The sequence below is a fragment of the Vitis riparia genome, chromosome 18 (assembly GCF_004353265.1).
Source record: "Vitis riparia cultivar Riparia Gloire de Montpellier isolate 1030 chromosome 18, EGFV_Vit.rip_1.0, whole genome shotgun sequence".
Lineage (NCBI taxonomy): Eukaryota > Viridiplantae > Streptophyta > Magnoliopsida > Vitales > Vitaceae > Vitis > Vitis riparia.
Genome location: NC_048448.1, coordinates 639,591 through 665,296, shown reverse-complemented (window position 1 = coordinate 665,296; position 25,706 = coordinate 639,591). Strand labels below are relative to the sequence as shown.

At 35.1% G+C, this 25,706-nt stretch overlaps 4 protein-coding genes and 1 non-coding gene across 5 annotated transcripts; all 5 read left to right on the top strand.

The window, feature by feature from the left end:
* Window positions 1–1,331: 1,331 nt before the first annotated feature.
* LOC117907306 (protein S-acyltransferase 21) lies at window positions 1,332–7,222 on the top strand. Its single transcript, XM_034820808.1, has 10 exons — window positions 1,332–1,746; window positions 2,828–2,941; window positions 3,035–3,155; window positions 3,645–3,850; window positions 4,365–4,433; window positions 4,748–4,819; window positions 4,941–5,069; window positions 5,413–5,493; window positions 5,583–5,789; window positions 6,055–7,222. Exons 1-10 carry the CDS (start codon window positions 1,702–1,704, stop codon window positions 6,982–6,984), a joined length of 1,974 nt encoding a protein of 657 aa, XP_034676699.1. The 5' UTR covers window positions 1,332–1,701; the 3' UTR covers window positions 6,985–7,222.
* A 423-nt stretch (window positions 7,223–7,645) lies between these two features.
* On the top strand, window positions 7,646–7,717 carry TRNAD-GUC. The gene has a single exon. It is a non-coding gene; the product is annotated as a tRNA-Asp (tRNA).
* An 831-nt stretch (window positions 7,718–8,548) lies between these two features.
* LOC117906387 (MLO-like protein 9) lies at window positions 8,549–14,300 on the top strand. Its single transcript, XM_034819389.1, has 15 exons — window positions 8,549–8,931; window positions 9,427–9,484; window positions 9,589–9,824; window positions 10,788–10,904; window positions 11,129–11,174; window positions 11,311–11,399; window positions 11,739–11,813; window positions 11,884–11,972; window positions 12,100–12,149; window positions 12,251–12,291; window positions 12,381–12,554; window positions 12,735–12,770; window positions 12,851–12,918; window positions 13,199–13,259; window positions 13,709–14,300. The coding sequence occupies exons 1-15, from the start codon at window positions 8,806–8,808 to the stop codon at window positions 14,036–14,038; spliced, it is 1,596 nt and encodes a 531-aa protein (XP_034675280.1). The 5' UTR covers window positions 8,549–8,805; the 3' UTR covers window positions 14,039–14,300.
* A 665-nt stretch (window positions 14,301–14,965) lies between these two features.
* On the top strand, window positions 14,966–18,028 carry LOC117906177 (peptidyl-prolyl cis-trans isomerase FKBP18, chloroplastic). Its single transcript, XM_034819138.1, has 6 exons — window positions 14,966–15,238; window positions 15,678–15,748; window positions 15,836–15,922; window positions 17,196–17,345; window positions 17,484–17,543; window positions 17,683–18,028. Exons 1-6 carry the CDS (start codon window positions 15,001–15,003, stop codon window positions 17,743–17,745), a joined length of 669 nt encoding a protein of 222 aa, XP_034675029.1. The 5' UTR covers window positions 14,966–15,000; the 3' UTR covers window positions 17,746–18,028.
* Window positions 18,029–19,632: 1,604 nt separating this feature from the next.
* On the top strand, window positions 19,633–25,349 carry LOC117907123 (dolichyl-diphosphooligosaccharide--protein glycosyltransferase subunit 1A). Its single transcript, XM_034820514.1, has 10 exons — window positions 19,633–19,895; window positions 21,076–21,120; window positions 21,259–21,893; window positions 21,988–22,135; window positions 22,228–22,404; window positions 22,954–23,022; window positions 23,179–23,268; window positions 23,944–24,102; window positions 24,184–24,408; window positions 24,890–25,349. Exons 1-10 carry the CDS (start codon window positions 19,803–19,805, stop codon window positions 25,079–25,081), a joined length of 1,833 nt encoding a protein of 610 aa, XP_034676405.1. The 5' UTR covers window positions 19,633–19,802; the 3' UTR covers window positions 25,082–25,349.
* Window positions 25,350–25,706: the final 357 nt, after the last annotated feature.

Below are 25,706 nucleotides of genomic sequence, written 5' to 3'. Positions count from 1 at the left end.
AACAACACACCCCTTTGGACAAAAATCAAAATTCTAAGTACTTGTTGAACAAATCAGTAGGGCCTTCTCAATTGTTTAATGCTTTGGGCAGCTCACTTCACCAAACCATCCCACAACTCAAAACCCTTATTATATAATTAGGTTTTGATTTTTATTTTATTTTATTTTTTATGAGTATGTGGATATATTTAGACTTCTATATTAAAAGAATCCATACAAAAAAAGAAAAAAAAGATTACTTCTTATTGAAGTTATGAATCATATTTTAATTTATTTAGAAAGCTATTTTACTTTTAAAAAATATTTATAATGATACACGAAGGTTATGATTTTACAGCTTGCTTCAATTATTAATCAAAACTAAAAACAAATATTATTCATGACAAATTTTATTTAAAGTGTGTAAGAGTGTTTTTATTCCAAACATTTTTAATAGAAATGTTTTTCTGAAAAGCATTTTGAAAAAAATTATTTATTAAATATTTTTTTCGTAAAACATTATAAATTATTTTTTAATATTATAATTTACTTATTAAATGCTTAAAAAATATTTCTTAAATTTTATTAAACATATGAGGTTTTTTCAAAAATATTTTTTAATTTAAAAACGGTTTTTAAAATTATTGTCCACGAACTCTTATATTTAATTTGAATAATTTTATTAAAAAAATTATAGCTTAAAATGAAAGTACTTAATATGAGAATCAAGATAATATATTTTCAAAATAAATTTTTCAAAAACATTAACAACTTTGTCTAAAATATTTTAATTTATTTTCAAAAAATCTTTTATTTAGTAAATTTTTTACTGTATCAATAAAATTAAAAAGAGAAACCTATTTCCCACACGAATCATTTGCCACAAACCTCCGTACATCTATATCTCAGGCCAAAAGACAAATTTATCAATTGTTAAGGGGCCTTTCTGTAAAAAGGTGATCCTTAATACTGCTTCCTTTTCGAGGGTGATCCTTTCTCGGGTTTGTGAAATTTCAAATTTTTTTGAGGCGTTTGGTAAACTTTACAGGGACCAAATTGATATTTCCGCTGGACGGTCCAAATCAAGTGATGTCCCGCAGGAAACGTTTCGGATTCGATGGGGATGGTCCAGATTTGTTATATTGCCGCTTTACGATACAGGAAAGACCGTGATTGTATCAATCAAGTCCTTTCAAGATAGGATATTTGTGATTATGTTTATTTTTGGACACCTATTATTGCAATTTAATGTTTGTGAGGGACCCAGGGTGTAAATAGAATAAAGTAACAACTAAGTGATCTAAGCATCCGCTGGCTGCCGGCTGCTACAGTTATCACTTTTTGCACTACTCTTTGTTGATCAAAACGCTGCGTTTTGGGCCACGTTATCAACATTTTTAAGCTCTTCAATGGCTTCTCCATTGATGAATCGAGCTACACAAACCCTAGAACTGAAGAAATTAAGTTAATGGGTCATCTTAAAACTGGTTTTCAGCATCTGAGTCGAGATCAAAATCTCACAAAAACCCTTAAGGGGTTTGGGTTTTTCATCATATGAAGAGAGAGAAAAAAAGGAACTGGTCAGGTCTGAACCAGTAGTTCTGAGATTCTGGCGCAGATTTGGGTCGTGGGCTTAGTTAGAACTAGTTGTTTTTTGGATTTTTGTGTTGTTCTTGGGCTGTAGATGCTGCTGATTCACGCGTTTGGACTCAGTTCTTGAACATGGCCAGGCGTCATGGATGGGAACTCCCTGCTCACACGTTTCAGGTACATTGTTACTGTTTGTTCAAATTTTCGTTGGAAATGCAAGTTTTGTGGATGGGCTTTTGATTCTAAATGATATGGATTTTTGTTGCTAGGTTAATCTTGTTTACATCTTAAATCACTGTGGGTTCGGTGAACGTGTGTTTGTTTCTATTCCTTTTGTTTTGGTTTATAAAAATGTGCATTTTCTTGTTTTTTGATTGTTGGGGTTTTGGTATTTCTTCTGCAGTTAATGCCGCAGATTGGTTTTTTGTTGTTTTGTTGCTGTGTTTTTTTTTTTTGTTTCTTGTTTGAGTTTCTTAGAAGTCTGTTTGATGATTATGATGAACCAAGGAACTTTTCATGTTAGAGAAGTTAGTCATTTATGTTAAATTGATGAAAAAGTTCATTTGATGACAAGTATATTTGGAATTGACATCTTATTTCTTAAAGAGGGTGCAAACCTTTGTGTTTGTTGAAAAAGGGTATCTTGCAGAATACGCACCCAATTTTCAAGTAAAATCACTTGATCTGAATCTACAATTATGAACTCCTAGTTATTTTGTTTCTTAAAAGCCCATTGCCTTATAGAGAAGTCCATCTTTACTTGTTGATGAAGTCAATTTGGAATAACTGAGTGTAGATCATGTGCGGGTTGTTGTAATTAGTGGCATCCAGGGCTATAACATTGAATTCCATCTGTGCTTTGTGAATTCTAGATTTAAGCTCGATATCTGGACAAGCAATGACCCTCCACTGTCCATTGCCAGATGATTATTTGGCAAAATTCCGTTAATGTTTTTATGCAGATTTATTGTGTCTTCCCATAAATTTTATTTTTCACATTAATCAGTGTCTTTCCTAGAAAAGAAACACTTGAAAAGGTCTTTTTTTTTAAAAAATTTTTTTTCCACTTTCTTCTTAGTGTGTCCTATGGAAAATTCTTAATTACAACTGCATTTTAAGGGGCAGAGGTTATTGTTGGTGGCTATAGGATTAATCTTTTGGGAGCATATGCGATCATTCTCTTTATTCATTGGGATAATATCCTGCCTTTTATTAGTTTTTTGTGCTTGTGTACTCACCCACTTTTTTCAATGTGTAGGTTGTGGCTATAACAGTCTTTTTCTTGCTATCTGTCGCATTTTATGCCTTTTTTGCTCCCTTCCTTGGGAAGGATATCTATGAATATGTGGCAATCAGTGTTTATTCTTTCTTGGTAAATACACTTGGGCCTTAGTTTTCTTATTAACTTTTTCAAAGTTTCTCTTTTATCCGCCTTATTTATTATTGTTCAAATTTCTACTTTCAGGCGCTTTCTGTATTTATACTTTATGTTAGATGCACAGCTATTGACCCTGCTGATCCTGGAATTCTGATTGAAGGTGACAAGACATCAACCTATAGATCGCATAATGACACAGATCTTCCTGGTGAGTGATTTTCCTATCATATATATGTGCTTATGAAAACAACTTCAGAGAGTGTAGGACCTCCATTTGATGGATACCTTAAGGAGCCTGGACCAAAAATCAACCTGATTAGGTGATTATGATGCATATTTATGCAACTGGTCCATTAATTAAATGAGATCGATGTTGACAAATAGGTGGTTAGACTTATCAGATGAAGTCCAATTTTTCAACTGGGAGTTCTTCTAGATTACTACTGCCTCTCTGAAATTTTGCCACTGGGATGGCAGAGGCAGAGATCTAGACCTTTGCTCATCCCCAAGACTAATCCAAGGATAGCCCTCATTTGTTTGCTTCTGGAAGAAGGCATTGTAAGCTGAGTGTACAGTCATTATCTTATGCTACTTCTCTTTGTGTCATTACATAAAAGCTTCATGGTGTAGAGACTCATGAGTTCAGGCTTCTGTACTTTGTATTTGTTTTTATAAAAACTTCATGGTGATCGATCAGGGAATGCATCTTCTATTGAAGAACCCAGCAAGATTGGATTGAAAAATGGAGAAAAATCAGACAGGCGTGGTTCAAGTTGTTGTTCCAAACTTGGAGGATTCTTTTGTGGATTTGTCATAAAGGAAGACTGCCGCAAAGATGATGATCTTCTGAAGCAACAATCTGGGGAGGAAGATGCACTGTTCTGTACATTGTGCAATGCTGAGGTACAGGATTGTTACTTCCACAGTATTTGACATTTGTAATGGCCACATGCATGGATATTTGTTAGGCACTCTTAATCTATATATCTGTTTGCCTATAAAGAAAAAAAAAAGTAGTTGCAAGAAACTGTATGTCAGGATGAATTTAGAATAAAATTTTAGGCCTTTAAAAATAAGATAAGACTTGAAGAAACAGTGTAATGTCTCGTCTTTCACCTCTGCTCTGAATAATAGGATAATGTTTTTCTATCTAAAACAATTAAACTAACATATTAGTTAGTCTTGTAGACATCTTGTATATGAACAGTTTACAATTATTTTTTTCTGTAGAACCATATTTAGCCCCTCTATTGTTTTCTGTTCCATGGTGATATGGAATTTTGTTATACAAATAAGAACTTGTTTCCATTCCATTTAAATTTCAGTGCAGTCTTTGTTAAAACCTTGAATTCAGTGGTCAGATTTTGGCTTAAAATAAAGAAGATCATTCAAGAATGTTGATTTTGTTCCTCTGTAGGTACGCAAATTCAGCAAACATTGCAGAAGTTGTGACAAATGTGTCGATGGGTTTGATCATCATTGTCGTGTAAGATCTAATTGTTCAAGACCTTTAATTTCTTGGGTTGGTTAGAAAGGACAGGCCTATAAAGGGGTATATTTTGCTTAGATTGCAATCATGTTGTATGATTGAAATTTAATTTAGGAGTTCTCAGTAAATATTCAGTAAATATCAGTTTATAATTGGCTCAGTAAATAGATCCAATGACTATGACAATGTGGCAGATCTGAATATTCAGTTTATAATTGGCAATTATGTTTACGGAACAGGCTGAGCTTTCCTCCATTTATGTATTAATATCAGTTTTGTCATGACAAGTATTAGCTGCCTCTATTGTGCAGTGGTTAAATAATTGTGTGGGGAGGAAAAATTATATCACGTTCGTGTGCCTTATGGCAGTGAGCCTTGTCTGGGTAAGTTGGGTCCTTCTCATTTTCATTGGATTAAGCTTCAATTTATTTTTAAATCGGGGTTCCGCCAGCCCCAGCTGAAGTTGAATTTTGTGTCTGCATTCATGCTTCATGTGTGTGCCAGCTCATCGTTGAGTTTGGGGTTGGTGTTGCCGTCCTCGTTAGATGCTTTGTTGACAGGAAGGATACAGAAAATCAGATAGTTGAAAGGCTTGGAGTTGGATTTTCCCGGCCCCCCTTTGCTACTATAGTGGTACGAACCTGCCTTATTTACCTTATGATCTTTTCTTGTATGTTTTTGTATATGAGTACATTTCCTTTATTGGTAAATGGAATCTCTGGTATATGTTCTGTTGTTCATTATGATAATCAGAAATTCACATAGCTCTTGCATATCATCTAGGTCCAACTTAGCCTCTTCAAACAACTCTCTGAGACACACACACACATGAAAAGTAATAAAATTTGGCTATAGGATTCTTGAATTGTAAGAGGAAAGGAAAAGAATTCGCAGTTAGCCAGGTGAACATTCTAGTTTTGGTGCAATAGTAAAATCACTTACATGGCATTTATCATTCAGCTTTCTTTCATTTCAGGCCCTTTGTACAGCTGTTTCATTGCTGGCCACAGTCCCTTTGGGGGAACTATTCTTTTTCCACATGATTCTGATGCGAAAGGTGCATTCCTGAAATGCTGCTGTCTATCTCTCCCCCTCCAAACTATTTTAAATATCTGAAACATGAAAAATTATGCTCTTTTTCTGCAGGGTATCACAACCTATGAGTATGTTGTTGCCATGAGAACCCAGAGTGAACCTCCTGGACCATCTGTAGATGGAGGAGAGCAGCAAAGTATGCCATCTTCTCCAACCAGCTCTGCTGTGACAGCTATGAGTGGAAGAAGTTCTCTTGGAATGAGCTTGCAGTACAAAGGTGCTTGGTGTACTCCTCCCAGAATCTTCATGGATCACCAGGTACTACCAACTTTAATTGTAGAACCACAAGCAGTTGGACACATGCACTAACTAAAAGAACACTCCAACCTTGAAAGTCTTTAATGTTTCCAATTTTGGAAACAAAACACCCGTTTAGTTTATTTAATTTGTCAAAACTGCCATTAAAAGATTGCATGAGCCTTTATTCTTCAATAAATATCTAACAATGGAAGTGGTCATACTTCTTATTGTTTCTTCACTTGAGATTGCTATTGATTGTCCTTTTATTTTATCTAACAAGCAGGATGAAATAATCCCACATCTTGAGCCTGGACGGCTTCCATCCACAGTAGACCCAGATGCCATACAACCACATGACAAGGGGAAAAGATTACCTCAACGTCCGGTCCGAATCAGTGCATGGAAGCTTGCAAAATTGGATTCTAATGAGGCGATTAAAGCAGCTGCTAAGGCTAGAGCATCGTCATCTGTCCTAAGACCATTAAGCTCTCAACACCATCAATATGATGCTGATCATCTATCCAGTGGCGATACGAGTGGCAGAAGCAGTCCAATCAGTACCAATCAACGATTCCAAGCCAGAAATTCTCGAGTAGGGACGTCAAGGTTGTCTCCTTCCAAGAGCTCATATCCTCCCAGTCGTGCTAGCGGAGAAGATCTTGATACATGTGCTCACAGCTTTAGTAACATTAGCAGTCCTATCGGCGCCACCATCTCCCCATCTCCAATGGAGCTGCGGGCATCAAACAAAGATCACTTCAACCCCATATATCAGTCATCAGCGGGCCAATCTCCTTGGTCAGCAAGAGCAAGTGATGTGAATGAAAGCGCTGCTGCTGCTGTTCGTGATAATCTAGCACAAATCCCCATGACGAAAAACTACTTCGGTGCTGGAGATAACTCAAGATCTTCGGTATTTTGGGATCAAGAAGCCGGGCGCTTTGTCTCCTCATCTTCCAGCACTGCTGGCGGTGCTGCTCAGGTTCCCAGAACAGAGCTCACATATTCAGGTCAATCTATATTCTTTGGTGGTCCTCTCATGAATGAACAATCAACAAGAGGGGCAAGAAACCCGGGTTTTCGCTCTGCCAGCATGGAGAGAACTTCAACCTCAAATTACTATCAGCAGGGGAGATCCCAGAGGGGTGGCCAACTTCCTGTCTTTGTTCCAAGTGATTCCCAGCAAACCCAGTTCTCTTCCAGATTGCCTTGAGCACTTGAACGGGGAAGCCTATTCATTTTTCCCGGATATGTAGAGTTAGAGCCAGAATCTTCTTTCATTTCCACTTCTGTTCTTTTCCTTGTTTTGTGCAGCTCTTAGATGACTATATGCCAGAGTTGCACCCTTCTGAGTACTAACCCAGACACTAATGTTTGATGGTTTTTCTCATTTTAACACTTGTAGGCTTGTAGCTACTGATCATACTGATAATATCTATCTTCCATGACCATTCTGCGTTTTTCTTCCTAAGAAACTCCATTCTAGGCATGTGAACGGGGCAGGGATGGGGTCCTGGAATTTAATAATTCTAACCCAATTTCAGGCTTAAGTCAAACCATATATGATTTTGTTTGCAAATAAAAAGTTGGCTTAATAGTTATTACAGCAAACATTTAAAAAAAAAAAAATTCTTTTACAAGTATTTCAATCTTATTTTATGTAAGATGTTATGGAAATTTTTTTTTTAAGCTTTATTGCTTGAGCTTAGAAATCAGGTCCAAGTCTGATACTAGAGGGATTGGTATGGCATGGGTGGGGCTTTGGTACGAAATTTTCATTCTCTCACACCCATTGGATCTGCTAGGTGGCATGTTATAGTAAATAACATGATTAGAGATTAAATGTAATAAATTAATAACATATTTTCAATCAAGTCGTTGTAGTATAGTGGTGAGTATTCCCGCCTGTCACGCGGGTGACCCGGGTTCGATCCCCGGCAACGGCGCTTTTTATTATTATTTTTTCATCTTGGTTTTATGTAATATTAATTTTAAATTCAACACTTATAAATAATGATTGGGTCGTTATAGGCTTATAGCATAGTGGTGACTGGTGAGTATTCTCACCTGTCACATGACCCGGATTCGCTCCCCACCAACAGCGAGCTTCTTTGTTTTTGACCTTTTTTGCCCCATGCATTGATTTTAATATTCATTAATCTTTTTTTTGGTCATCTTGTTTCAATTTTTAATTCAACATTCATTAATATAATAATTTTCTATACACTTTAATTCATTGATTTAATATTTAACATTCATTAATACTATTTTCCCTGTTTTTATTTAATATTTGTAAGGATTTAAAGTTAATATTCATTAATCTTTTTTTCCATATTAGTATTTTTAATTTTGCATTTTAAATGTAGTTTTTTCTACTCAATACTAGTTTGATTTTAAACTTCTTTTTTAAAAATAAAAATAAAAAAATAATAATTTTCTATTTTTATTTTCAAAGGAAACATAAATCAAGTTTGAGAAAATGTTTGAATGATTTTTTTTTAAATTTTATTTTCTAAAAAAAAACTTGAAAAATGGAAAAGGTGAAAACAATTTGGCGTTGTCAAAATTTTGATTTTATTAAATATTAATTTCAAAAAATTTAAATTTGGTTTTTTTTTTGTTTTTGTATGGCTGTATTTTGACCACATTTAACCGAATCTCCTATGAACACTCTCGTCAACCGGTTCACCAATGGCAATTACAAAATTAAATGCCTTAAGGAGGGGCAATTATTATAGCCTCAAGCCTCCACTTCCTCTCCGTACATCTCCGGTTCGTTACCGTTACAATGAGAATCCATCGAACCGCTCAAACCAAAACACACTCGCCCCCCACACACAATGGTTCTTCATTCTCAGAAACCATGACCCTTCACCTCTCTGAAGCTCTCCATCTACAGCATTTTGCTCTCTTTGTTTCGACAATTTAAGATAAATGCCCTTTGTATTGAGGAAAATTCCTGGGTACAGAGGTAGATTTGTTGGTGAATTGGTGGCTTGTTTGTGAAGGAGTTTTTTCTTGAAGGTTTTGAACAATGGGAGAAGGAGAAGGGAATTCTAGGGAGCTTGATCAGACACCCACATGGGCAGTGGCTACAGTTTGTGCAGTTATCATTTTAATTTCTATAATATTGGAAAAAGTTCTTCATTTGGTTGGTGAGGTAATGCGCAAATTTCAAAAACAACTTTGTTTTTCGTTTTCTCAGTTCACCTTGGCCTATTTGAATTTCCCTTTTCCAATTTTACAGGTTTTTATTTATTTATTTTCTTGGAATGAAAATGTAGAGAGAAAAAATTGGATTCCCTAGTTTGGCTGGTTGAAGAAAAACCCATTAAGTTTTTCCATTTGATTGTCACAAGGGTTTGGTCTTTTCCCCCGTTTCAGGGCAATTTGGGTGAGTGGGCATCTGATATATGATTGGAATATGCAAGGGGTTCTGATTTTTTGTTAGTAGAAAAGAAAATGGTGTTTGGAAGATCAGAATTTGGAAAGCTAGGTCTCCCAGAGTTCCATTTTTGTTTTTGTTTTTAATTTACTGCTGACTTTATGTGAACCCCAACTTCATGTTGTCCGTACACCCAAAACCCAGCAAAGGGCCTTTCATATTCCACCATTTGTTCTCGTATAATCAGTTTTGTTCTTTGTTTCATTTCAGTTATTTCAAAGAAGGCGCAAGAAAGCTCTGTATGAAGCTCTTGAGAAAGTTAAAGGCGGTGAGAGCTTCTTCTTTTTCAAAAAAAAAAGTTGTATCTTGTATAGTTCTTTTGTTTTTGGTTTTTCTAGTGACAATCTTCCTCCTCCTGGATAAATTTTGCAGAACTTATGATTCTAGGATTCATTTCTCTACTCTTGACATTTGGGCAAAACTACATTTCCAAAATCTGTATTCCCTCTGACCTTGCTGATACGATGTTACCATGCCCGTCTGGAGGCCAAGCCCATCATGAAGCAGAGCATAAGCCTGAGCCAGCTGAAGGAGAACATCACAGAAAACTTCTGTGGAATGAGCATAGATTTTTATCAGTGGAGAGTGAAGGTGTGGTGTGCAAGGAGGTATGTGTTTCTTGTTAAGCTGTTCATTTTAATCTTGAATTTGGCCTGCTTACCTTGCTGCCTACCTCAAATTACAATTTTGGTTCCTCCCTGCACTCTTTTTATGAAGAAAAATTATATTCTCACAATTCTTGCTAAGGACTTGATGTTCATTGATAAGAGTAAATATGCAAAAAAACCAAGAATTATGGAGTCAGTAAGGAAATGATTCACAGGCCTGATCCAACATAGATTTAATGATTTTGGGTTGGCTGGCTTCACTAGAGTTTAAGGGGCTGGGATGGATATACAATGAAGCCATGGACTAGTGACTTCACCAGAGTTTACTGGAAAGTATTTGGAAACTCATCCTTTGGATAAACTTGTGACAATTTCCAAGCTAAGATGCCATTACTGATAATGGAGGCCTTTTCCCCTATTTTTAACTTTATTTTAGAATTCTTTGCATTTCTAATTACTTGGGCATGGACTAAAAATATAGAAGATTTCCGGCATTTTTCAGGCTGGGATTCCCTGCACAATGTGACATCCTCTTGAGCTTGGATGTAAAACAAAGCAAAAAGAAATTGTGTGAGAATGAGATTTTAGCAGGAACTCATGAAGACCTATCTTGGTTCTTAAAGTACATGATGAAGGGTGTCAGGGTGGTTTGACACCTAAGGGAGAAAACCCTATGTTCAAATTTAATCTACTTTGTTTCCAAGATGCTTTTGTTGAGAGTGGAAGCAAAAAGATTGTAGTGCTGAACCATTGAAACTTTTAAAAAATAAAGGTAAGGAATGACTCTTAGAAACAATTGAATGACATATTCTTTAGCCGTATGAGTTGAGAATGACTACATGGAAATACAAGTACTTCCAAGCAAAAGGCTTTAAAAAAGGTCCCAATACAAGTTATGATATGAAATGATTTTATGCAAATTGACCCTTCCAAGGTCATCACTAATACAATCCTTATTAACAGGGACATGTGCCACTTATATCTACACATGGATTACATCAGTTACACATCTTCATATTCTTTTTAGCAGTGTTCCATGTAATATACAGTGCAATAACAATGGCACTGGGAAGATTGAAGGTAAGTACGAATTTGGGATCGTTTCCTTCTTTTTTTTGTTAAGACTGGCCATAATGCCATCTATAAATGGAGTATCAGGATGAAAGTGGCATGTGGTGATTTGTCTCCCACTCAATGATGGAGGAGGCATGCCCTGTTGTTTTGACAGTCTCCTACCCTGGTATTCAGTTTATATCTGGCCTTGATCTTGTACCTTGTTGTTCACCAACAGTTCTTTTATGCAGACTCGTGCATGGAAGGAGTGGGAAAGGGAGACTGAGTATGACAATGGTATTTTGTTGGATGATAACGGTTTCTCATTGTTCATTTTTACCATGAAGTTTGCAGTTACCCAGCATGGAATTTCCAGTGCTGTTGAATTGTTACATTTGCTTACTGTAAAATCTTCGATGTGCTTATGATGCAGATGCTGCAAGATTCAGGCTTACTCATGAGACCTCTTTTGTGAGGGATCACAGCAGTTTCTGGACTAAAACACCGTTCCTGTTTGTTGTTGTAAGAAAGATGTCAATAACTTCAGTTTTTGAATTTTTTTTTTCATGATGAATTTGGTGCAATAAAAATGAAAACATGATAGTGAATTAACTAATTTCTTTTTAAAAAAGTTGATCTGCTTCATTTTTTTGGTTTGGAAAAAAATTAGTCTTTGAAATACTTCATTGCAGCCAGATTCTTGACTATTTCCTGTAGTCATTTCATCAATGCACAAAATACAAACTCTTCCTTGTGCCGTAGTTCATGAATCCAATTTCTCGTATGGATTAATGAATCTCAGTTCCAGAAAGCATTATCCCAACCATATAACGCAAGAAGCTCCAAAATCTACTTGTGCAGGTATGTTTCTTTCGGCAATTCTTCAGATCTGTTCGAAAAGCTGACTACTTGACCATGCGCCATGGATTTGTCACTGTGAGTTTCTTCACTGAAAATTTTCCAATATTGTGTTTTAAATCTTACTATTAATTAAGTTGTTGTATAGGTACATTTAGCCCCTGGAAGTAAGTTCCACTTCCAAAAGTACATCAAAAGATCCTTGGAAGATGACTTCAAGGTAGTTGTGGGAATCAGGTAAAATCTCTCTCATTCAAGTACTTCTTTACTTATGGCTCCGAGTAGTGAACCTTGCCTTTGCAGTTTCATGCACCCACATCTCTTTCAATATTCACCCAACTAAATTTATCATTGATGTTGGCAGTCCAGTATTATGGGCTTCAGTCGTGGTATTTCTGCTTCTTAACGTTCATGGTTTGTTTCTAGTTTTTTCCTATGAATGCTCAATGTCAATAACATACATAGCATTCAAATTCAAATATGATTTACAAATGAATTTATTTCATTCTTTCCAGGATGGGAGGCTATGTTTTGGATCTCCATATTTCCCCTAGTTGTAAGAAAGTTCTCTCTGTAAAAGAATTAGGATTTAACATGCTTTTTGATTTAAAAAAGGTAAAGCACTAACCTTCAAACTGGTTAAAGGTAATCTTAGCAGTTGGAACAAAGCTTCAAGCAATCATAACAAATATGGCTCTTGAAATTCAAGAAAAACATGCTGTCGTCCAGGGGATTCCTCTTGTGAAAGTCTCTGACAGACATTTTTGGTTCAGTTGGCCACAGCTAGTTCTTTATCTCATTCACTTCACCCTGTTTCTGGTATTGAACTGCCTTTTCTTATATGAATGATTATAAATAGTGGCTGAGGTGCTGGCACATTCTCTGAATTAGGAGCCACCTATATGTGTGTCTGCTTAGATATAATATCACATATCTTTATGTTTTGATGGCCTGGTTTCTAGAATTTTTCTAACTAACTTGTTCCTTCTACATGTCCAGAATGCATTTGAGATAACATATTTCTTTTGGATATGGGTAATGCCCTGCTTTCCTTTGTTCTTTATCATTGTTTTGATTTTCAGTGCTAGTGTTTTGAATACTTTCTCCTGCTGCAGTATGAGTTTGGGTTGAAGTCTTGCTTTCATAGTGATTTCGATCTTATAATTCTCAGGGTTGCTATTGGGTAAGTGGTGATTTCCAAGTAGGCATAAAGAACTACTTCTACTAAAACTTGTACATTCAACCTTCAAAGAACAAAATATAAAAAATAAAAAGGAAAAGGAAAGCTTATAAATCATCAAATGAAAAATTCAGTCAATACTACTCTGATTTCGTCACCATTGCTTTAGTTTGTTTCCTTGCAAGATATCTGAATGTTCAAGGTAGAAGTAGTTCTTGAAGTTCATATTTTATTGACAATAAATATGAAGAACTAATTTAATGAAAAAACTTTGATTGGGCAGGGTTGGAGTCCAAATCATGTGCAGCTACATCACACTTCCTCTATATGCGCTTGTCACCCAGGTAATGCCGCGCTAGTGAAGTTATGTTTGGTTCCTAAAAGGTATTAAGAATGGAGAAAAATAGATCAAGGAAAATTGTTTTCTTGTGTAAGGAAAAAAGTGGGGAAATGTTAAAAGATTTTTCTCTTTCATTTCCTTTCAAAAAAGTTTGGGAAAAGTGTATTCCTTAACAGTATGAGTTTTTTTTCCTTTCCTTGTCCATAAACAGTCTAACAAGAGCAAAATTTTTAAAATTTCTTTTACATTTTATTCCCTTTTCTTTTCCTCAGTATTTTCCTCCCACTGGATTTGGTTTAAGTACTAAAATAAAAAAAGATTTTATCATGTTTGGATGGTGAGGAAAATAAATACAAAGGAAACATCCAAACATAGCTAGTGTTTGGATGCATTTTCCACACATATCAAGAGCTAATGCATGGCTATGTACTTCTTCTTTTTTTTTTTATTCAGATGGGATCAACCATGAAGAGGGCTATCTTTGACGAGCAAACATCCAAGGCCCTGAGGAAGTGGCATTTGAATGCTCAGAAGAAGAAGAATGAGGGGAAGCCAGAACACGGTCCTACTAGAACTCTGGGTGGAAGCCCAGGTGATTCGCCAGTAAACACTCCCTCGGCGGCACATCCCCACTTTACCAACACTGCAGGCCAGTCAGATCACTGCCTGCCTGTTGCGGAAGCAGACACACCATCCTCCTACCAGGCTGCCAACATCATGACCAGCATTGATCTTCGTGACCAACAACAAGACTCTCCTCCAGACCTATTAACTGGACCCTGATAATGGTGATTGTTTGTAAAAATGTTGTTAGTGTTTGATGCCAAATTGCCCACAGACTTGGCTGGCGAAGAATCGGTTTTTTCTCTTGTTCTTGCTTCTTGTTTTTGCAGTACTCCACATAGTTTCGGTACATCCTATGTAGGAGGAAAAGCAATTTGTATTCTTTCGTGGGTAAAATGGATCCGGTCATACCACTTATACAACTCGATCTCATTGTTTTGTACTTGGTATATACAATCAATCTCATTGTTTTGTATTTGAATCTCGTTACTTTGTATTTTACTTCACTTTTTCTTTTCCTTTTTTTTTATCGACTCAAATATATTTATCCTATCATTCCTTTCAAATGATTCACATTTAAATGGATATTTTGGATTTTAATGTAATTTTCTTAATTAATGAGCAATGTAATAAATTTATGATTTTTTTTCTCTTTATAATTATTGAAGAATTGCCTTCAAATTTTTAGATAAATAATATTTGACTGGCTTTCTTATTAATTTTTTTTAAATATTATTATAAGTTATTTTAGTCAAAGAAAATGGTTTGATTTATATTAAAATAAGGTTTTTAATTTTTTAGCCAAATAAGACATGAGTTAATTCATTTTCCCTTTAAAAGTCATGATGTTAGAAATATAGACCTTATTTGAGATTTATTTTATTTTATAATTATATTAGTGTTTTTAAAATTAATTAATTTTTTTAAGTTATAAGCTGTTTTTAAAACTCTAATTAAATTTAAAATTATATTTTGGCCTCTAAGAAACCCAATCAAAGAAAGCATAACTTATTTTCCTGTTCTCAACTATCCAAATTTTATATGAATATTATAAAATAGTAATTTACTTTCTGCATTGGTGTGGAGGGACGGAATAGTAATTTGATAATGGGAGTGGATTATAGATAGAGAAAGGTGGATATTATAAAGCTCTGGGTTTTGTGTTCCATGTTCCAACGGCCATGGCGTCAGTTCGGAGCATTCACAGATGGGATGTTGATAATCTCCTCCTCACCCCAACATCATCGGCCATCCAAACACAGCCTCCAAAGCATGTGATTCTTCCAATGCCCATTTCCAGAAGATGCGCTATTTTGATTTCTGTGTTCCCTTTCAGTCTCATTTCACAACCCCATTCATCAGACGCCAGAGAGAGGCGCACCAAAAAGAACATCCCTCTTGAGGACTACCTCACTAGTCGTGAGTTACTCATCCCATTTTCTCTCTCTCTCTCTCTCCATAGATTATATTTATCTGGGTTTTCATTTTCTTGTGATTTTTTATTCTGGGTGCGGGAGTGTTTGGTGTAATTTTTCATCTGAAGCTGGGGTTTGGAAAATTCGGATGTATGTTCCATGGTGTATGATTCTTTGGGTTTATGGGTTTTGATTTTTTACCTTAAATCAATTTTGTCTTGCTTTGCTTTCACTGATTGTGAGCGTGTATAAGAGGAGGTGACAGTGATTATTTGATGGCCCCATTACCCAGTGAGAATTTGTTGTTTTATTGTTAATTCTTGACTAATTTTGAATGGAATGATGTCAAATTTGTGAGAAAGAGGATGTAGACTTTATGAAATAAAATTTGAAATTAAGGGTTTGATGCATTTCTGTCAATTGATTCATCATTTTTGAAGCAGCTGATGGATTGAAATACTATGATGTTGTTGATGGAAATGGACCAGTAGCTGAAAAAGGTTCATCTGTCCAGGTTTGTTTGTACTGGGAGATGAAAAACATTCTGTTTTCGGTTTTTTGGATTTATACTTACCTCCCCTTGGTGTATGCTTCTTCACAGGTGCATTTTGACTGTATATATCGCAGCATTACAGCAGTGTCAAGTCGAGAATCAAAAATCTTGGCTGGAAATCGAATCATTGCTCAGGTTCTTTCTGTTTCTCATTGTTACACATTATGATATAGTTTTGGTATTCACACCTAAACATAATATGAGAGATGAAATGTTGGTCTCAGGCCAACATTGCAGCACCAAATACATTACCATTTCACATTCACATGAAATGCTTAATATTTTTCGCTTCTGTTTGGTAGAATTGATTGTCTCTTAGACTTTTACCTGGCTTATAATCAAATAATGGTATATTTGGAACTAAATTGAGGTAGTGGTTCCCACATGTGATTCCCAACAGATTGGCTATGGGTTTCTGGAAAATTTGTGCCACGATGTGCTGTTTAAGAAGAGAGTTCATAGCAAGTGAAATGAGAATATTCTCATTATGGCCATACTATATATTACATGCATTGAATTTCTTAATTATTCTTTATTGTTGCTCCTCAAGGAAGTTTGGGTTTTAACATTGCCTGAAATGATATGAAACTATGCACTCAGAAAATCAAGCAAATCCAGCATCGTTAAGAACAGAGTTTCATCAAAAGAAATTAAGGCTAAGCCATAAGATTAAAATGTTGCCATGGGGGCCAAACCTCAATCTAAAGCTGATTTTTGCCATCCTTTTTTCATTTTCACACTTGGATTATTGAATGCTTCTATGCTGGTTCATGATCTTTAAAGTCTTGTAAAGTACATTTAGCTCTCTCTTTGTGTGTATATTTGTGTGTTTACCCCATCTATACGGAAATGGCCTTGAGAAACTCCCCATGATGCATTTTCTTCTTTCCCTGCTTTACTTTAGATGGGAGCATTTTCTATTCTTCATCTTCTCTTTTCCTGTGGCAACCTGTGAAGCCTGCTTGTGCATCATCCATCACTGGCTGCTTTACATGGCTCTCCTCTTACTACTAAGTCCTAATTGCTGATTCCTGCCACATAATACATTTTTCTTATCCATAATTTTATAGTAGCCTGTCGTTATAATCTAAGAATTGGTTTTCATTATATGCTAAGGGAGAAAGCGAGATGATGCAAACACTCAAAAGTTAGAGTGTTTGATTGTGATTTTAGGAAGTGTTTTTGGTCTTTTTAATACTTGAAATATTTTATTTTTTAAGTATTAAATATGCTATAAACACTTTCTAGAATTACTGTCAAACACACTCTTACTCTATTATCTTTGTAGGCTTCCTTGAACCAAAATTTTCTTGAATCCAATCAAATATTATTCCATCCCCACATGACCATGATGGATTCTTACTTGATTGATGTATTGCTAACACATGCTCCATCCTGCTTTAAGTAGCCGTATGTGTTCAAGGTTGGGGCCCCTCCTGGCAAAGAGCGTAAGCGTGAATTTGTAGACAACCCGAATGGTTTATTTTCTGCACAAGCTGCACCTAAACCCCCACCAGCTCTCTACTCAATTACTGAAGGGATGAAAGTAGGGGGAAAGGTAATCATATATCTCAGTTGACTCAATTTTTTTTCTTTTGGTTTCCAAGTTTTTCCATTGCCATTAAAACAAAATTCTTTTTCTTCCTTTTATTTCTCTCACCTTTCGTTTATTGTTTTTTTCCTTGTCTGTTTACAGAGGACTGTGATTGTTCCTCCAGAGGCTGGGTATGGCCAAAAGGGAATGAGTGAGATCCCGGTATGCTCCCATAACTGTTCCTACTTATTTTTTAGGACCTGGCCAAAACTGAAGAAGTTCCTTGGTATTTTTAGCGCAAACGAGCCTTTTAGGCCCATTCAATCTCATATATTTAGCCATTCCAATGCATGTGTTGCAGCCAGGAGCTACTTTTGAGCTTAATGTGGAGCTTCTGCAAGTATTGCCACCAGAAGGAAAGTAGCATAACTCATGCTATGAGGAGCTCTTGTTAATTAATTGAACTTCACTTCAGTCTTTGACTCAACCCTCAGTCTAAGGTAATGGTTTAACAGAATGATTCTTTGTATGAAGTTTAGTTCTCATGTCTCTTCAACCCATTTCTTTCTCAGAAAAGGCTGCATTACCATTTGTTCGGACTGCTGTAGAACAAAATGTATTAGTGCAAGTTCATATAATGCCATGTAATAATCCAGCAGGAGGTTTCAAAAATTTAAATGAATTTTGATCTGAGGCTTTGTTTTTAATTGAAAACAAGGATTCTCATTTTTTTTTTAAATAGTTGGAAGAGAAGTTGTTTGTCAAAAGATTGTACTAAATCATCACTTACTTCCGTTTTCTGAAAGTAAAGGGGTTGTTCGTAAACTGTTTTTAAAAGCAGTTTTTGGAAATTTTTATTGGAAGTTGTTTTTTGAGAATTTGTTTTGAAAAACATTGTATCCTAGAATAAATCCAAAGTACTTTTAGATCCTTCTGTTAAAGTATTTTGAGAAATTTAAAAGACAGAATATTTTAAAAACTTTTACAAAGAAGGATTTTCCTAATCCTCCCTTCCCGAAAGGAAGAACGTGAAATGAATGTGGGGGCTGTTCTTATTTTACCTGAGGGGTTTGAATTAGCCCCACCCGATCGTATTTCCCCCGAGATGAAAGAAAAGATAGGCAGACGGGAAAATTGTTTTCATAATTAAATTTTCAAATAGAATTTTGTTGCTCCAAATAATTGATAATTATTTTAATAACTATTTTGAAAAACTACTTGAATATTTTAATAATTGATAAATTTTCTAAAATTGGTTTGAACTCGGGTTAGTTAAGTTAGGCTCGGATCGATCTGTTTATATTTGGTTTGATTGGATTAATTGAGTTGCATGATTTAAAATCCATATATTGTGGTTTTTAAATTTTTTTTATACATATTTATATTAAAATTTAAATAATAAATAACACAAAAATTCAAGATAATAATAAAAAAGTGAAAGTAAACTTCTATATATTTTTTTAAATAAAAAAGTTCATGATATAAAATTAAAATAAACTTATATATCTTTTTTTTTTTTTAAATGAAAAAAATATTTGATATAGTTATAATTTGATATTTTTAAAAATCTAAAAAAAAAATGAATATTATCATATAAGATAAATATTATAAAAATATAAAATTGGTTTGGATTAGGCTTGTTTGATCCAAGCTCAACCCAAATTAAGGTTTAGTTGAGAAAACTTAACCCAAGCTTAACCCGTGTAATAAAATATTTGCTCAAACCTTTTATACATTGGGTTGGGTTTGGTTTAGGTCGGGCCAACTCATCCAAACTACACCCTTAATAATATTATTACAATATATTTTGATTAGATTTAAAATTGAGCTTCTGGCCTTCAAATAAATTAAGATTTATCATCACTTAAAAAAAAAGACACTTATAAGCTATTTGGTAACTGTTATTGAAAATAATTTTTTATTCTTTAAAATTTAAAATATTATATCTAAAAAAATTATTTGATAAATTATATTATTTTTAAAATAATTTTTTTATAAAGTATTATTAGGAATAATTGAAAATATGAAGGATATTTTGAAATTTTTTATATTTTACATAAATGGATAATATCTCTTAAAGGTTAATTTTTTTTTTAAATGTTGCCTAACAGGTTCTAGATTTCAAAGGTGAATCCAAATAAGCCATCGCAGGAGAATTTTTCCATTTAAAAGTAATTGTAAAAAGAGAGAATAAGGAGGGATATAACGTGGATAACAAACTCTAAAAAGATGGGCCAGATGTAAGGCCAAGCTAGCCCAATCTATTCCACTATGGTGATCCCAACTAAGGTGCCTAACATACGCCATGAAGCGTATTGCGCATCAGCGCATTTTAGCATGGTCTCTCCAACATCGCGAGTAGGGCTTTAGACCGTATTTGCGAGGTCTTCTTTCTTCTCTGCGATCTCTGCAGTCTACTGTGTGCTGAATGTTCATGTCCGCTGCGTGATATACTTTCGCGGAAGCCAAACAAGACGGAGAATGGGGTTTCGGTTCGATCTATTTATCGTTTTAATCGCCATACTTTCAGTACCCGTGCTTTCCGATTTGATCCTCTCCAAGGTTGAACGGCGCGTAAGTTTCTCTCTCCTTCGATCTGTCCTGTGACCCGTTGGATTTTGCTATTTCTCCTTCATTTGTCTCTGATCTTTGCAGTTTATATTCTCTTTTGATTTTATTAGTTTTTTAGGGTTATTCTCATTATACTCAACAAGGGTGGTTCTTTAGCGTTTTCTTTTGTTTCAATGTCATTATTAATCTGATCAGTTGATTGAAACTATTCTTAATTTTCCAATGTCTAAATGCTTCTGTTTTTAGTTTAAATTCGGTTGGTTTGCATGAATTTTCAGCAATAATAGTTATGTAATTGCATTCAGAACCACTAAGATTTTAATTCAACTTGTTTTGCTGATAAAATGGACAGTGAAGTAAATGGAGTAGAAGTATGGTGTCTAACAATGTGCTTGAGAGATATATAATTATATGGATTTCAATCTAAGGACCTTTTTCTTCGAGTTAGTTATGATTCATTTCTTATTCGGGAAATTCACAATGTTAATTGAAATCAGAAATTTTCTTCTTTGTATTAGAGTAAACATCAACTACTCCATTGGATCAGTTTCTCTACAACAAATAAGTGTTTGGGCCAAGAAAATCCTATCTAACGGGGAGATAATTGGAGAGGCTTCAAAACCCTATATTTTTTTTTATTGCAAAACTAATAAATTGGAAAAGGATGGATTATTTTGTGAAAAAAAATTTGGCCCTAGAAAAAATGGAACTTCCGTTATCGATTATTACAGATGCAAAACAGCATCTACAACTTCCTTGTGGACTCTGTCTGGATAAATTGATCATTTGTCCTTGGGGAAATGACATTTATCCTCGTATACCTAATAGTTGGTGTATTTGGAATGTATTTCCTCTAGCTCTCCAAAAGGACATTATTTGGACTGGATTAAAAGCCTTTTATATAAGCCAAACACAAAAAGGAAAATGCGAATATAGACGCACTTATGAGCCATTTCAACCAGGCATGGAGGTGTTTTACCCCATAAACAAGGGAGAAAAAACGAATTAAAAAAAAAAGGAAATGACCTCCCCTAAATGTTATTATTTTTTACTTTCTGGGTTTAGGTTCAAAATGTTATATAAGACCTGATGGGCTGTTAGTCATACCTTACAGCTGGATGTGTAATTTCGTTGTCATCAACCATGATACTTTCTGCTAATCACATTTAATCATCTGTTGCAGATTGATTTGACATCCCAAGTAGTACGCATCACTTCAACACTCAAGGTGCATAACTAACTTTCCTTTTTGATAATCTTTTGGCCTTTGATGTTATGTGGAAAATTTCAAATTCATTATAAATTATAAATTTTTTCTTTTTTAGGCAGAAATCTGATTTTGTTCTTCTCTTGCATTTCCTTTTAGGTGGAGAATTCGGGAAATGATCCAGTCTCAGAGGTTTTGTTGGCCTTTCCTGAACACCAGGAGAAAAATTTGGCATATTTAACAGCAAGCTTTCGTGAAGGGAAAGGAAAAGGCAAAGGTTCTACCTCCAGTCTCCCTGTTGAAGTTGTCCGCCCTCAAGGAATGCCCCCAGCATTGGTCTTTTATTCAGTGTCTTTACCCAAGGGACTGGGTAAAGGGGAAAGTTTGACTTTGGATGTCTTGGTTGTATTCACTCATTCACTGAAACCATTTCCTAAGGAAATCACTCAGGCAGATTTTCAGCTCGTCGTGTTCCAGGATAGTGGACATTATCTCTCTCCTTATGAAGTCAAGTTCCAGTCACTTAGTGTTAAGCTGCCTGATGCAAGAATTGAATCTTATACTAGACTAGAGAATACCAAGACAGTTGGTTCCGAGATCAAATATGGCCCATATGAGAATCATCCCCCCTTCTCATACTCACCTATAGTTGTCCATTTTGAGCAAAATCAACCCTTTGCTGTTGCTGAACAGTTAGTGAGAGAAATAGAAATTTCCCACTGGGGCAATGTGCAGGTCACAGAACATTATAAACTCATCCATGCAGGTGCTCAGAGCAAGGGGGAATTTTCCAGGTCTGTTAACATTTTTTTGTCTTGGTTCATTCATATATTTTTAATACTATGTGATTTGGATGTTTGATTCTGCTTTATTTTCTAAATACTGCAGGCTTGATTATCAAGCGAGACCACATGTGAGAGGTGCATCAGCATTTAGGCATCTTGTTGCAAAATTGCCACCAAGAGCTCATTCTGTTTATTTCAGGGATGACATTGGCAACATCTCAACATCTCATTTATGGGGTGATTTGAAGAAGGTTGATTTTTTTATTGATGCAAAGAATGGAAGAGAAGTGAGTGTTCTTCCTGATTTCTAATGCAAGTCCTTTTGCCTTCCTTCTGATTGCAGACGGAACTGGAAATTGAGCCTAGATATCCAATGTTTGGTGGGTGGAGAACTTCCTTTTTCATTGGATATGGCCTGCCACTCCAGGACTTTTTATTTGAGTCAGGGGGAAAACGTTTCCTTAACATCACTTTTGGGTGTCCGATGAATGAGGTTGTCATTGACAATCTCATCGTGAAGGTAAGTAGTATAATAATATTCCTCTGTTTGATATCTTGCTCCTTCACTACTGAGTTACCATGTACTCTACTCTGTTCATGGATATGAATCCAGATATATATTTTTTTCCTAAGAAGAGATGAAATTCAAAAAATCATTCTAGGAAATTGATTTTTGGTCTAGATGAGTGAGGCTTCTACGGTTTACATTGCAGTGTGTTAAGTGTGATATAATCAAGTGTTACCAAATGAGGACTCAAGTTTGGACTCATAAATTTTACCAGGCTCAACTAGGCTAGAACCCAAATCCAAATAGTTTTCTTCCCAAAAAATATTTCGCTGAAGGGTTTGCTATCCAGGCAATAGTAGCCCAACTTGCATACCTAGTTAAACTTGCTTTCGTCTCTTTCATTTTTATATCCATCTTCTAATGTTTGTTAAATTGTCAGAATGAGTTGCAATGCAAATTATTGTCACATGGTGTGATTGCTTAATATAGAAGTTTTTAGGAGAATGAATTGCAGTTAGGTGGTTGTTATCCGAGGCCTGACTTGGTACTCTTGGATTTCAGGTTGTTCTACCTGAGGGATCCAGAGATATTTCTGTTTCTGCTCCATTTGCAGTAAAACAATGGCAAGAGGTATTACAATATTCATACTAAGGTTTTGAAATTTTACTTTTTCCCTTGTTTGAATATTTATGCATTTTTTTAAACTTAAGTTTGTTTCTCTTTATCTATTATTTACAATGCAGTAGCATGCCTGTCTATTATTGTGCTTATGCGTGTACAATGCAGACAAAACTTTCCCATTTGGACATTGTTGGTAGACCTGTGGCTGTGCTAGAAAAGACCAATGTTGTGCCAGAGCATAATCAACATTTTCAGGTATCCCTTTTTCCTCTTTTTGATGTAACATGAAATGATTAAGAATACAAATAGTTGATGTGAGGCCTGGGGTGTAGTCATAAATCTCATGAGCACTTTTGCAGTAAGTTCTGGACAAGTTAGTTGTAGTGTCCAGCAGACTCTGTCTGGACAGTGGAGTATCAAAAGCAGCTCCACATGAACAACTTTTGGTGTGGACCTTGTCTTCTCTTTTCTTCAGAATCAGATTGCAGTGTGCACTTTCTTTGTCATGATCAACCAAGAGAGGGCTTTTTGCTGAAGAGAGTTTCAGTGCCCAATGTGCCTTTTGCATTTACCATTGTTCAAATCAGGGTGGCTAAGTACATTTAGCATCAAATACCTTCTCTACCCTTCTCATTTGTTATTTTCATTCACCTCCCCTCTAACTCAAAATAAGGGAGGTATGTGATGAAATTTTAAACCAACAGAGACTAGGTTTATTTAGCCAAAACCTTAGGGGAGGTGAGTGAAATTAATCCAATAAATATATGACAATAAAGTAACTTATTTACATTAACCTGTTCCTTATGACATGTTGCGCAAGTGCATCTTACTTCATCATATGCTTTTGCATCATGGTCTTTATTTATTTTTTTTAAGAATTGTAACAACTAATAATCTTATTCTTGGGTTATTACTTTATTACCTTTTCAGGTCTATTACAAGTTCAACAACATTTCATTGCTTAGGGAGCCACTGATGCTGATTTCTGGGTTTTTCTTCCTTTTTGTCACTTGCATTGTATTTATGCATGTTGACATGTCAATCTCCAAGTCTTCTGCTTCTTATGTGATGAAATTACTGTGGGAAGAGGCAAGTAGAATGTTGTGTCCCATTTAAATATATCTGTTAGAAATGATTATCTATTCTAAATTTGGCTTTCTCTAATCTCAGATCCAGGCAGCAATTCAGCAGGTTCATGATATCATTAGCCGATGTTTATCCATCCATGATAAACTAGAAGCATCATTACGTGATCTCTCCAGGACTGGGGATGTTCAAGCTTGTAAAGCAGCTCGTAAAGCATCTGATGGTCAATTGAAAGAGCTTTCAAAAGAGTTGAGGCCCCTACTGGCATTCTTGCAATCTTCTCCACAGGCTGCCCAGATATTGCCCAAGGTTCTATTACTATCTACTTGTCTCTATTGTTATCATGTTTTCCATATGGATGCAACTTAAGCCACTGTTTGTTTTCCGGAAATAAGGGGAAAAAAAAAATGATTGCCTATGGGAAGGTTGAGGGAAAGAAAATAAAATTGTTGAGAAACACACTTTTCCCAAACTTTTCTCCTTTATTTAAGGAAGCTTGGAGGAAATCTTTTAACATTTTTCTTCATATTTTTCTATAGCATTGAAACATAAGGGAAAAAAAAATAGCATTAAACATAGCCTAAATTAATAAAATTTAATGCAATCTTGTACATAGAGTGGTGACTATGACCATCTACAATGCTCCATGATTCAAATAGTCGATCTTTTTATTTCTTCAAACTCCAAAAATAGTGGGAGAAGTTCACAATTCATGTCTTTCTTCCTTGCTCTGGTGTCTGGTGAATCCTTTGGTTTCAAGAAGTTTGAAGTATATTGGCTGTTTGTGTAGGTGGAGGAGCTGGTTGCCAAGGAGAGAGAGTTGCAAGAGAAACTAATGTTAAAACATACAACAGTTGCCGATAGTTATGAGAAGAAGTCCGGGGGAAAGGAAATTGAGAACCGAATTGCTTCACAGCAGCAGAAAATTGTAGCTCTAAGACAGGAGGTCGATGATCTTCTTGACTACATTGACGAGATATAGTATAGATGAGTAAATTGCTGGAGTTGAAACCCTTTAGCTAGCCCACCACCTTAATGACCTTACACATTTATTGAGTAATGTTTGAAGCCAGAATTTTGTTGTGACTTATGAAAGATTTTGAGTAGCCGACTGTAATATTACTTTGGTTTTCTGTTGCTATATGCATGCAGCTTCTAAGAGATGGTTGCTTCTCTCCATGTTGCTGTAATCAATTACTTGGCTATGGTCTTCAACTCTATTTTCAGATATGCTGTGGGCAACTTGGGCCTGTTTGGAGCTGCACTTTTTAAAGCACTTTTATGTTCTTTATTATAGAAAACAGGTGTTTTTTGTTTTATTTTATTTTTTAAAAAAACTTAAGAAACATGTTTGATTGAAACAGGCTTTTGAAAATTTGCTGCGAAAATATGCTATTTTTTAAGAATAAATTTAATGTATTTTTAGGCTTTTTTTTTGTTTTCTAGTTATTCTGATAAAAAATTGAAATTAGGGAGAATACATTGTGAACCTTTTCTAGTATGGATATATGTATATTAAATTTTTAAACATAATTTTATTTTTAAAAACAATTTAAAAAATGTTTTTAAGAATGGATATAAACTATTATTTTTAATTTTTTTTTTCC